The sequence below is a fragment of the Anopheles merus genome, chromosome 3R (assembly GCF_017562075.2).
Source record: "Anopheles merus strain MAF chromosome 3R, AmerM5.1, whole genome shotgun sequence".
Lineage (NCBI taxonomy): Eukaryota > Metazoa > Arthropoda > Insecta > Diptera > Culicidae > Anopheles > Anopheles merus.
The window spans coordinates 46,788,615-46,800,795 of NC_054084.1; the positions used below are offsets into that span (position 1 = coordinate 46,788,615).

General features: G+C 43.3%; 1 protein-coding gene across 2 annotated transcripts in view; it reads left to right on the plus strand.

The window, feature by feature from the left end:
* Positions 1 to 1,794: 1,794 nt before the first annotated feature.
* LOC121596802 (protein disks lost) overlaps positions 1,795 to 12,181 on the plus strand; it is an 81,865-nt gene continuing 71,478 nt past the window's right edge. For both annotated transcript variants that reach the window (XM_041922050.1, XM_041922051.1), the window contains exon 1: positions 1,795 to 2,131. In XM_041922050.1, the coding sequence (XP_041777984.1) occupies positions 2,045 to 2,131 (87 nt within the window). In that variant the 5' untranslated portion in view covers positions 1,795 to 2,044. The remainder of the gene's footprint in view (positions 2,132 to 12,181) is intronic.

The window sequence follows — 12,181 nt, forward strand, 5'->3', positions numbered from 1 at the left end:
TTAAACTTCAACCTTGATTTATGCCACATTCCTGATATTAGGTGCTAAGGCCGGGTGTCTTTCGGTCTCTGCACAATTTTTCGATCGAAAAAATTTGATCGATCCGGCTGTCATTTTGGTGTCATTTGACTCTCATTTCGCCGCCAAGGTGTTAATTTTACTGGTCTTTTTGAAAACTGATATACCATGACACTCACGAGCACAATGAACTATGCTACAAAAATTCGATCGTTCCGCTTTGTATGGGGAAAAATCCCCGACGCATTGAGCTGCGGAAATTATCGAATATCAGAAAAATGCCATAAATCAAGGTTAATGGTTTTGATAAACGTTTTGTAAAAGCAAATTCGTTAATGTTTTGGTTCTTTTTCAATATTTTGGGTGATAAATATCGTTTAATAAATATTTAAAAAAAAAAATGGTTTGTCTACACTAAATACTGAACTCGATAGGAATCGACTTCATGTAGGAGTATGAAAGAAATAGTTATACTGTCAGTTTTACGTGAGTGCCTATCGATTTTTTTCGATCGAAAAATTGTGCTGAGGCCTCAATTGTGCTGAACCTAAGCACAATTTTTCGATCGAAAAAAATCGATCGATCCGGCTGTCATTTTGATGTCATTTGACATTCATTTCGTCGCCGTCATTTTACTGGTTTTTTTGAAAACTGGTATACCGTGACACTCACGAGCACAATGAACTATGCTACAAAAATTCGATCGTTCCGCTTTGTATGGGAAAAAATCCGCGACGCATTAGGCTGCGGAAATTATCGAATATCAGAAAAATGCTATAAATCGAGGTTGATGTTTTTGAAAAACGTTATTTAAAAGCAAGTTGGTAAATGTTTTGGTTCTTTTTCAATATTTTGGGTAAAAAAAAATCATTTATTAAATATAAAAAAAGGTTTTCCTACACTAAATACTGAACTCGATGGGAATCGACTTCATGAAGGAGTATGAAAGAAATAGTTATACTTTCAGTTTTACGTGAGCGCTGATTTGCTTCAGTTCTGGTGGTTTACATTGCAGTTTAGTATTTAACCAACCGTATCCCCGTTCTAATTCTAGCGATACATAACTTCAATGCGAAACCATACAACAGTACAGAGGGAAAAATGGTGAAAAAAAAGGGTGAAAGCTCTCCAACCTGGAAACTCTACTGGTTGGGTATCCCACCAACAGATAGCGTCATCAGCTTGTTGATATTTTTGAATGCATGAGTCGTTTGCCGTCTGCAATTTGTTTTGCATTTGACAATTCTAGGAGCAAATTCTAATTGTTTCACCGCGCGGCTACATGAGGTGAAATATACAGCGAAATGAAATATTTGACAGGAGAAATATTTGACAGCTTCGGCTAAAGGGTTGGAGGAGACACAACATCCGCTTTCGAAATTCTATTAAAAATAATATCTTCTTTTTAACATTCACTAATGAGCAAAATATTCACTAATTGGAAGAGATTATGAACTGTTGGCTCAAAATTGATGAAATACTGGATATTGAAGTTATTCAATTGATTTAGTTAAGATTTTGTGCACGTTATTTGTTTATGTTGCACATCAGCTGGTTGCTGTGATGCTTTATCCGTCAGATGTTTCGCCTGTCAAATAGTTCATTTCGCTGTATATTTCACCTCATGTAGCCTCGCGGTCAGACATAAACTGTGCAATTTAGAAAAACGCGTATCTCGGGAACGGGCTGTACTTAGCTGTCATCTCTCTAATCGATACTTGGGAAAATGTGAAAGTGTGTTTGGGAATTACGCTTTTGTTGCTTGGACGAGAACTGTCAAACACGTGCTGTCAAACTAACTAGAAACAAAAATGAAAAAAATAGATAGCTTTGCAACGATGACCACTTGTTTGGCCTAGTTTTGTTGCAAAATAAGAAGAAGTACTGCTAATTTACTCCTTTCGGAACTATGTGTATTGTTCAATTGTGAAAAACTTTCCACTGCAGTGAATGCTTGTGAGTGTGTGTTTATGTACGCGCTAAAATCGTGAAACCGTGTAGAGTGTACGCCGTTCAAGACTACAAAATGAATGAAGACATGTTGAAAGAGATGGTGGAATCTCAAATTCCACCATCACAAGATGTTCAAGAATGGTTTCTTCAATATTTTAAGGTAAGTACCGCATAATCTGTATCATTCATTAACTAAATGCGTACATTTCCGCGCATCGGAAAAAACGTAAACAAACGATACTTTGACAGCTACAAACGCATGCGTTTTGTGCAGCCTTGTACACATGATTCTACAGTGGTTGGCAATGTTATATGTTTATGTTTTGTCATTTAAAAGAAAACTGGTTTTATTTATTTACTTAATGCTAAGATTCATATGATAATAAATCTTATGCAAATACTGATATTTTTCTTTGCTTTTTTGGTATTAAACGCTACAATTCGTTTAAATGAAATCATTTGTAACTGATAAAAGTATATCCGCATCCGTATTTTTATTTAAGAGACCAATGAGATCAATAGACTCCATGTTTCTGGAGAAAAAAATTAAACACATTTTTCTTCTTAAAGTGCGATGTTTTCATTGGTAAAATTTTGATGGGATGCCAATTTAATTTTTATTTATTTGTGATATGTGATGAGAAAAGAATAATAATGATGATTATTATTATTGTAATAAATGCTAATAAGTAATTTTATTGATTCTAACGATTAATGAATGTCTAAAAACTACACTAACTGTTGAAGATTGTTTAATTATTTAATTCTGTGTATTTCTTATTCCACAGAATTCTCCAAAATAGGGACATAGTCCTAAAAATACTTTATCTTACGTAAATCTTAAAAGTCTTATATAAATACGTAGGGTTACTGAATATATTTTACTACGTAAACGAACCGATTGTTTTGAGTCAAGAAGAGTTTCAATAATCATACTATGTCGTAAAGAATCGTGGATTTGATAGAGTATCCCCAAAATTGAATTATTGAATCTACTGCAATGGCAATAGTGCAAATGCTATAACACATTATTGGACTGGATTAATTTGCAAATCATGTGCATCCACCAGCCGCTTGTGATCATGCCCTTGTCCCAAACTACATTAGGCGGCTGAATGAAATCGTGTGCATTTCGTCAGACAGCCGCCTAGCCGGCACGAAAATTGTTGTTTTGTATCGGTCGCGATACCCATTGCAGCTTGGATGCACAGTGTGAGCGGGTTCGAGAGCCTATACCATCCGCACCGGGCATCCGTGGGAGAAATAGAGTCGATTGTCGATTCTCGATCCAGCACTCGCTGTAGCTATTGCTCGCACAAACGGCAGATGCTCTGGTTATTTTGCTGGCCTGTTTCCTCGTGCAGCACAGACTGCTGGCCGGTTGCAACGAAGGAGAAATGATTACCATCAGCAGCATGCACGTCTTCTTTTCGCCCATGCCCGTGCTTTTTTGCCGGCAGTTCCCGTTGCTCCGGAACGCTTTTGCTTTTATTATGCACACACAGACCGGCGATCGTGTCTGGCGATTGCAAGGACGCATGCGCAGTGGCGCGCATGGCCGGCGTTTTGTTTGGCCGCTGTTGCTTGTGTGCGGCTGCAGTCTGCACAGACGAAGCCGCGGACAGAGAGATGCAAACGAAAACACCACCAACACTAGCAAACTAGCCCTGTGCACCTCGACGAGCGCAAGGCACGGTCTGTGCCGGGCCAGCCAGAATCCCGATGCCCAGACAGTGAAAATAACGTTTCCGCACCGTCATCATCATCATCATCGTGATCTGGGACGCTGGTCGTGCGATTGCAAAACCTCGACCCACGGGCGACAACTGGTTCGGGCGAAATGGCATATTGAAACAGCGAAGGTCGGCGGCAAACGTTTTTGCTACGATGAAAGCAAGCAAGAGCAACGATGATGATGATTCCAAGCCCCAAACGATGGTGAGATGAAAGCATTTGGCGGCGCATAAATCCAAAATGGACGTTCGCTTTGTTCAATATTCGTCATTTGGTGACGATTTAGCTTTTTTGTGTGCCCTTTTGCTTCACTGCTCCTTGCATCACCTGTAAACGAACAAGCGAAAAGAGAGAGAGAAAGAGAGAGATAGAGAGAGAGAGAGAGAGAGAGAGAGAGAGAGAGAGAGAGAGAGAGAGAGAGAGTGTGTCTGCAAACCAACGGCGTTTGGTTTACGCACCAAAGACCGATTGGCTGATCCTTTGTCAAATGGATTCATACATCTTTCCTGTCTGTCTTCCCCATTCTTTAGAACTTGGCTCCAAAGCCGTGTCTGGCTGTATGTGGAGGCGGGGGGCATAAAATGAACGGACATCATAATAAAAACGTGCATCTAACGATACAGCCCGTCCGCCGATTGAACGCGAGAAAGAAAGAGCTAAATCCATTCGTATATGCGTTGGCGAGGCCGGTGTAAGCGAGGAGAAACCGGAACGATGAAATATCCCAGAGAAACGACCACACTAGCAGGGTGGTCGAGGACTGGTCGGTCGCTGCCTGCTTGGGAGACGTGACGTGATGCACATGCATTTTGTAGCGTCATCCATTTGGCTGCGCGTTACGGCGGTGCGTTGGTGCGCGGGGTGTCGGGGCCCGGCTGGAGCTGCAGACGCTCGACAACAGCTCGCGAAGGCCACCGCTTGTGCTGGAAACTGAAACAATCAACAATGTTTGTAGGTTAGATTGCACTGGGTCGGTTGCAAACGTGCAATAGTTTGCAGTCTGTGCTAGTTGTGCAAGACTCTCCGATGTGTCTTTTCCTTGTTATGGGTTAGCTGTGAACGGTTTTAAGTAATCAAATGAGCACGAGCAACACTCGGACGGTGCCGGATGGTCGATTTCCTCTTTGGTACCATGTTTCGGCTTTTGGGTTTGTAACTAGAAAATAAAACTATAGTATGAACTTCCGATCCATTTCCAATGTATTCAAAAGCATCAATCATCTGAATGGTATCAGCATGCCTTTTAGAAAGTAACTGGAAAATCCTTGAGACTTCCTCACACACAACTTCACTACCATGATATACGAGACCTTGAACACAGTCGGTATCCTCTTCGTCCGAGTCCTCACGATGGATTTCACTTTTGCTCCATAGGACTCTCTCTCTCTCTCTCTCTCTCTCTCTCTCTCTCTCTCTCTCTCTCTCTCTCTCTCTCTCTCTCTCTCTCTCTCTCTCTCTCTCTTTCATATTCCCCATCTCTCGCGACGGTTCGAATTTTTCCCCGTACTGTGGAGCTTAAACCATGCCGTACTCTTAACTTCACCACAACTTTCCGGTCAGAAAAAATTTAGGTGAGTCACATCCCCGTGACACAGAGCCTCACCCTAGCCTGTAATCATCAACATCATCATCAACAAAAACAACAACAACCACTGTGTCTATTGCCTATTAACACATCCCTGGGCAACCGGAAGTGATTTATCGATCATCAACGATGTTTGTTTGGATGAAAGTTTCGGAGAGTGCTGCTGGCCGAACGATGTCCTCCCGGTTATAGAGGAGCTGCTTGCGCTACGCCATAAGGGGACATTTGCACATTACCCACCGCGCACAGTGCATTATGCATGCAAAAATGCAAAACAATCTTCTTTTTGTACTTGCTGCTATGCAGCCAGGCGAGCATTAATATCTTTTGCCATGATGGGTATTCCGGACCTCGACTCCCGCCGGAAACCGACGGGCAACGGGAAAACGTTGTCTTCCGTGAAGGTGATTTCGATTGGTTATGGTCCGTTGCACAAAGTATAGTGCAGGACTGGCGGTACGGCAAGCGAAGAAATGCGAGAGGCAGACAACACCCCGCCCAAAGGCGACGATATACGCCGACGAGACACGTTGCGTTCTTGTGGCTCCGGGGGTCGCCCTGCATGGGAAATTGCTATGCCATCTCTTGCCCCAACGGGCCTCAACGCTGACTGATGGCAATAATGCTTTCCATGCACCGAGCTCAGTACTCCATCGCTCAAAGTCCTTGAAATAAATTAACGTTTTCGCCAATTCGTTCCGTTGCGCATCGTGATGGGTGGTAGGTGGCAGGCTTGGCTGGCTGGCATCATCACGGTCGACATGCATCCTAGGCGGGTTGTTATATTGTTTAATGCTTTACTGCACCTGGCTTATGGTACGGTGTGGTCGTACCAATCAGCCTTACATCAGCTACATGTGATATGTTAAATTGTTTTACAAATCTGTACAAGAAAAGGCATGCTCATGTTCATTTCATTTCCCCTCTGGTTGCAAAACATACTTAAGAAACTAATTGGCCACGGTGTTACTTGTTTGGCTCTTATTTTTACAACCCAGTAAATTCATCCAGTAATGGTACAAAAACATAAAACTGTTACGTGGAATGAATATTTTAATTTCTGATTCAATGGGCAGCATTTTGTGGGGCACTGTTTTTATGTTAAAAATTTAAATTTAAAAATGTTTTTATCTCATTATGTGCATGTTGAGCTGGTGTAAAAAGCTTCAAGCAATTATTTTGTTTACGCCACCATATATTAGTTTAAAAATCATTGCATTTCAATCAAGCATGGCGTCTTGTTTCCTGTCGATCGGGTCCGCTGCAGGGGGTAATGAATTAGCAGATATGGCATGAGGCAACCAAATAAACATCTCCAGACGGGTGCCCTATCCAATTTCAGAATTCTCATTCCCGCGCTGCCATTTATGATTGAAATTTTCTACTTCGAAATGTAAAAGTATCTCAAATGTGGTGGTGGTGCGTTCGTGTGTCTCCCTTTGTACACCCTCCGCACAGGCATAGGCACGAAAGGAAAGTCACAGTATCCATAACTTTACTGCTAAATATTCTCTGCAGTAATTAACAACCGTTGACGTCGCATATTGTGGCGCAGAGTTTTGAAACGGGGATTCGATCCAACTCCCCGACCAGCTGCTCCCGTCCCAGTAGTAACTGGCAGCTGTTGTTCTGGAACGCTGTTGTTCTGCCCTACGGCTTACTGTAAGGATATTCGCGCAAACCGCCCTCACGATCATTCTTTCCCGCTTATTACCCACCAAAAGTAACGCAGGTTGTCACGCTCGCTCGCTCGCTCGCCCTTGCTGTTTTCATCCTGGCCGGCGTTTTGTTCACTCGTACTACCCTTATCGCATTTGCTGCCGTTACTTAAACCGCTGTCGTCTAACCCGAGACTGCCGAACCAGGAGCAGAAGGGAAGGTTATTCACCTCGTAGAACGTTTCGACGGCTCGCGCACGGAACAGAACAGCCGAATCTCCCATCAAACCCAACAAACAGCGTGCACCCCAAAAATGGTGTCTGCCGTAAAAGTTTCGGAAAATCCCCACCCGAGCTCACTGACTCAGAGCGCGCCGGTGCTCGCCCTGCCCTGCTTTGCTACCAGCGCACTGACTATTAGCTTCAGCCAAAGAAACCACCCTTCGTTCGTTCGGTACTCATGAGCCATGAGCATAGCTTTGGCGCCCATTTTGAACGAAATTTTCCGAGGGGTTTCCACTCAATAAGCCACCCCCTAATCGAATGGCAACGGAGAGTCGAATCTAAACAACAACAACAGCAGCAGTAGCAGCAACATCAACAACAACAGCGACAGCAACAACACCACTAGACTGCTGTACGTGGCCCTTAGCGAGACCGTGGCGTACGCCAAGTGCGGAAAGGAAAAGGGACTGTACATAAGTATGTATGTACGAACCGGGGGCCAGATTTTGCCTACCCGGCTGTGCTGCTGTCCTGGCTGTCATTTCCGGCCAGTCGGTGAAAGATCCGAAAAGGGGACACTGTAGAACGACTAAAAATGTAATATAGGAGGCTTGTTGTCGGGGCGGGCACATCTTGGTGGCAGCGTGAACGAAGCTAATGGTTGGCGGGGTTGACGTTTTGCATTTTGTTTGGAAGGTTGTTGTTCCAGGACTTGCCTTCTTTCTCTTCATTTTCATTCATCAAAATTTTGAATCGCAAGCGTCGAAACACACCAGTGGAGCAAAAGGGACGGTTAGCACATCCCATTAAGTCTAGGGGAACCATCTTCGGGCGTGAATCGTTGGAAAACATTTTAATTCTCCCTTAAACTTTTCCTTGCCAACCCGTGTCCCGTGCGGCGGTAAACAGCGATGTTCGTTACCACACGGTGACACATTGGGCTCCCCAGTGGTGTTCGGAAGCAGTGATTATTGCTTCTGTTAAACATCAGGATATGACTCATTGGAAGTTTTTGTGTATGTGTATGTGAGTTGTATGTATGTGTTTGAGTATGTACATCATGTCGCCGTGGCGGTAACGAAGACGGTACGCCACACAACGACAGGAAAGGAAAATATTTTCCCCATGTTTAGAAGCACTCCACGTCGTCGTCGGTCGAGGTCGATGGGGCTGAAGCCCGGATTCATTTTGATCCTTTTTCATCTCATCCCATCCCCCATGAGCCCCGGATGAGGCTGTTGATTCTGGTGTTTGGATTGCTTGTTGAAGATGCCTATGTGTTTGTTGTATGTGTTTGTGTGTGTTTTTTTACATTTTACCGAAATCTGCCATTCCACGCATCCATCTTACAGAGGGTCGTCGGACCGTAGCTCTGTGCCTTCGCTGTATTCGTCCGCAACGGTGTTAATGTATTGCACTCATTGCTCGGTGGATTACACGCCGATGGTGCAAACTAACCGAACCGGCGGATGTTAACGGTGGCTCAAGGAAATGCTTCAGACAGCCGGAAAATGGGCACATTATGATTAAAATCAGACATCAGACTCCGCCGTCCCACTGTTATTGCTTTTTTTTTTTGGTGATTCATTTGTTGTGAATATTAATCAGTTGAAGATACGGGTTTGTCTACGGATGGAAGACGCCCCAATGCAAGCATTAGAAAATGGATTCATTATTTTGTTTCTAAAATCACCTATTTAATTACACCGTATGAGCGTATTTTATACATATACATATATTTTTTCGTCTTTATTCAGTATTGTGATTGATAACTTGTTGATTGGTTTCTGCAACCTGCAAATCTGATGCCCTTTAGTGGCTAAAGGAAACCTACATAAAAAACGATTGTTTTGAAGAAAAAAAAAACAAGAAAAGAAACGAAGAAATTGTGGCCACACAGCTGCTAATATTGATTTTAAATATCATAAACTATCCATCTCCACCTTACAGGCTGATCGCTTAAGTTAATAGGTTCAAAATACCCTTTAGCTAAAGCGAACCAGAAGTTGTTTTTGTCGTAGCCATCGAACAAACCTTGCTTCTTTACTCCAGTCGAGGTCACGCAATGATCTTTTCGGGCGGGAAGCAGCAAACCAATGCGAATGCACAAGGCAACGTCCATCACCATCAGCTCGTAGACGACGGCGCACGACCAATATATACCGCCAGCAAAACTGCACCACTAACTGCAGTAAAATCTAAAGCAAAACTTGGAACCATGAAATGGTAGAAGAAAATTGAGAGTACGAGTCGCATCTCCGGGTGCGGGTGCACACAAAACGGCAGCGGAAAGAGGAACGATACAGACAGCGTCCATGCTACTGCTAATCAACGGAAGTGGCCCGTCAGTTGCTTCGTTTCGCGTTTGTGCCGAGCGACGAGAGGTCTCTGACTCGCAACCGGCAACGCCGAAAGACGCATTTCCAAGAACTGGCAAGATTAATGTGCACCGCTCACAATTTTTGCCACAGGAAAGCGGCAAACGGCGAAGAAGATGCCGTCGCCGACTGCAGCGCACCCCCGGGGGCTATGCGAAATATGTGGAAGGACAGGCTCTCGGTGTGTTGTTAGTCCGTGCGATGATTCCCCCCGTCGTGGAACACGCTCCCAGAGAGGTGGCGTTACGATCGTCGGCCCATACGTAGGGTTCGGTTCTTCGGCGAAATCGCGCATCAAATGTTCTCGCGCACCAACGTTCTACATGCGAAGGAAGTGGAAGTAAACAGTGCAACAGCAACATCGAGACTGCACCGTGACTGCGGCGTTGCAAGTGCAATGTACCCACAGAGGGACGGTATGCCGCTGAATGAAGTGCGACCGATCGAACGACGAACCGAGTCGCGCTTCTAGATCAAGATTGTAGATATTGGTCGGTGTTGGTCGAAGGACTCTTCTGGTCTTATTTCTACATTTTTGCAAGTTGGTTAAGAAAACTAATGAAGTGATATCGTCAGCTTTCAGGTTTCCATTGCTAGGCGGTATCGATCAACGACAAGATCTTCTTGAACTACAGTTCTAAATTGGAGCAAAATATGAAAATATTTGCTTGTGGACTTAACAGGTTCATATACGCTTGTGAGGCTGACACATCCTGAGAACCAACATGCATCCTTTCCTCAAACGTTCGTAGAGATTCTTCGCAAACAATTTCGTGGAGAGATGATCGTGAGAGTTGTTACTATGCGATCACATATCATTTAAGACAATTGTACGGAAAAGCATATGAACAATGATCAGAATCCAGCACATATTGATTCAACACATTCGTTTTTTGAGTTACAGGCTACTCGACTGTGTAGCTGCGGCAAAGAAATAGACGTCGAGAAGAAGAGCACGCACACTAGAACCGGTTTGGCGGGCTATGGTACGTGTGGAATTCCTTCTTTTCCCAAGACGTCTGACCAGAGTCTTCCCATCGCTTCGTCGGAGCACTGGTAACACTTTTATTGGAAGGTGCGGGAAGCAAGAGAACAACAGCAAACCGCGTAAAAGGATAAAATCTCAGTACCATGAATGGGACTCGTGGGAGTGCAATGGCACTTGGTTCAGGCAATCGGCCAAGAAACAGAGAAACACTAATGATCACAACGACGACGATCCTTGTTGATCGTGGTTTCCCAACAGCCCTAACCCTTATTGCGAGCGTGCATTTGGTTGTGTGAGTATCATTTTCATTTGCTTTACCTGCACCTCTTTCTTGTATAAATTGCAACTTTTGAAGTATACGGCGGTTCCTGGGGACTTTGAACCGTTGACATCGAAACGAGAAATCCAAGGCTGACCGATCGAACCTGTGTGCTTGACCTTCTGCGGGAAAGGATCATCCACCGGGATGTTTTTGTATACCTGCAAAGATAAACAAACGAAGACTCAAATCAAACTGTGAATTCCGATTTTCCGAACATATAAATGTTTGTTGACAGCAAACAAATGTGTTACTATTGCTAACGTGGAAATAATAAAAAAATCATAAAGTATAGTCATAATTGAATCATGTGCACAAACTGACCGATAAGAAGGCGGAACAGTGTCGTCTCACTGATGTAACGTTTTATCAACAGGGATCGTGTTCTGTCTAAAATGTCTCCGATTCATCATGTGTACCAGGTTTATCAAGCTTGAAATAATTGAAGTATGAAAAGGTATTTAATTTAAAAAAATGTTTACTGAACAAGTTGTCTACTAGTTAAAAACATAGATTTATTCATAGACTGCAAATCGTTTTCTTCATCTCGTTTGGTGCAACAACTGCAATCGGTGCCACTAATGAAGTTAACTGTCTATAACATGTCTTTAGACCAACAAAGGTACATGGTTTTGACAAATGTTTTGAATAGTTACTTTTTTTCATCAATCACAGAATACTTCTTATTCTTTTGACGATTTAGACAAAAAAAAACAAATACAACACATGTCCTCAAACCATCTTTCAATTTATCCAAATTTCAATTTCTTCTGAAAATTTGTTACTCGTTTCTTTAAAAAAAAACCTGTTGGTTGAAACATTTAGGATACTTCGGTCCATCCTACCTACTTGACGAAGTAAGGCTATGTGTAGTCACTTTTTATGTGCTTCTGCTATCAGCATCCTTCGCTGTAGGTACAGTTCTGGTTCGGATCCCTGTTTTTTTACCCATCCATGATGATCTTCTAACCCACTCCCAGTTACCTGCTATAATCGGCCTTCTGAGAGTATGGTTTTAAGTTTTTAAATAATAAATTTTTACGTGCCTCTGCACACGTTCGAGGCAGTTAAACTCCCGGTTGGTAAGGAGTATCTTAGTGGGGCCAGTAAAACACAGGAAATATGATCCTTTTCTTCGGTCGACCAAAGCAGTGGTCTGTCAACTCATGGCTCATGAGAGTAAAAAAAAAAAGCATCAACAACAATAGAATAACCGTCCCGGGCCGTCGCTCTTTTGATCACCTTATCGTTTGCTCGTCCTTAAGCGTTAAGCGTGAAACATAGCACAGGACCGGCGACCTCTTGATCCTTCGGCAAAAATGG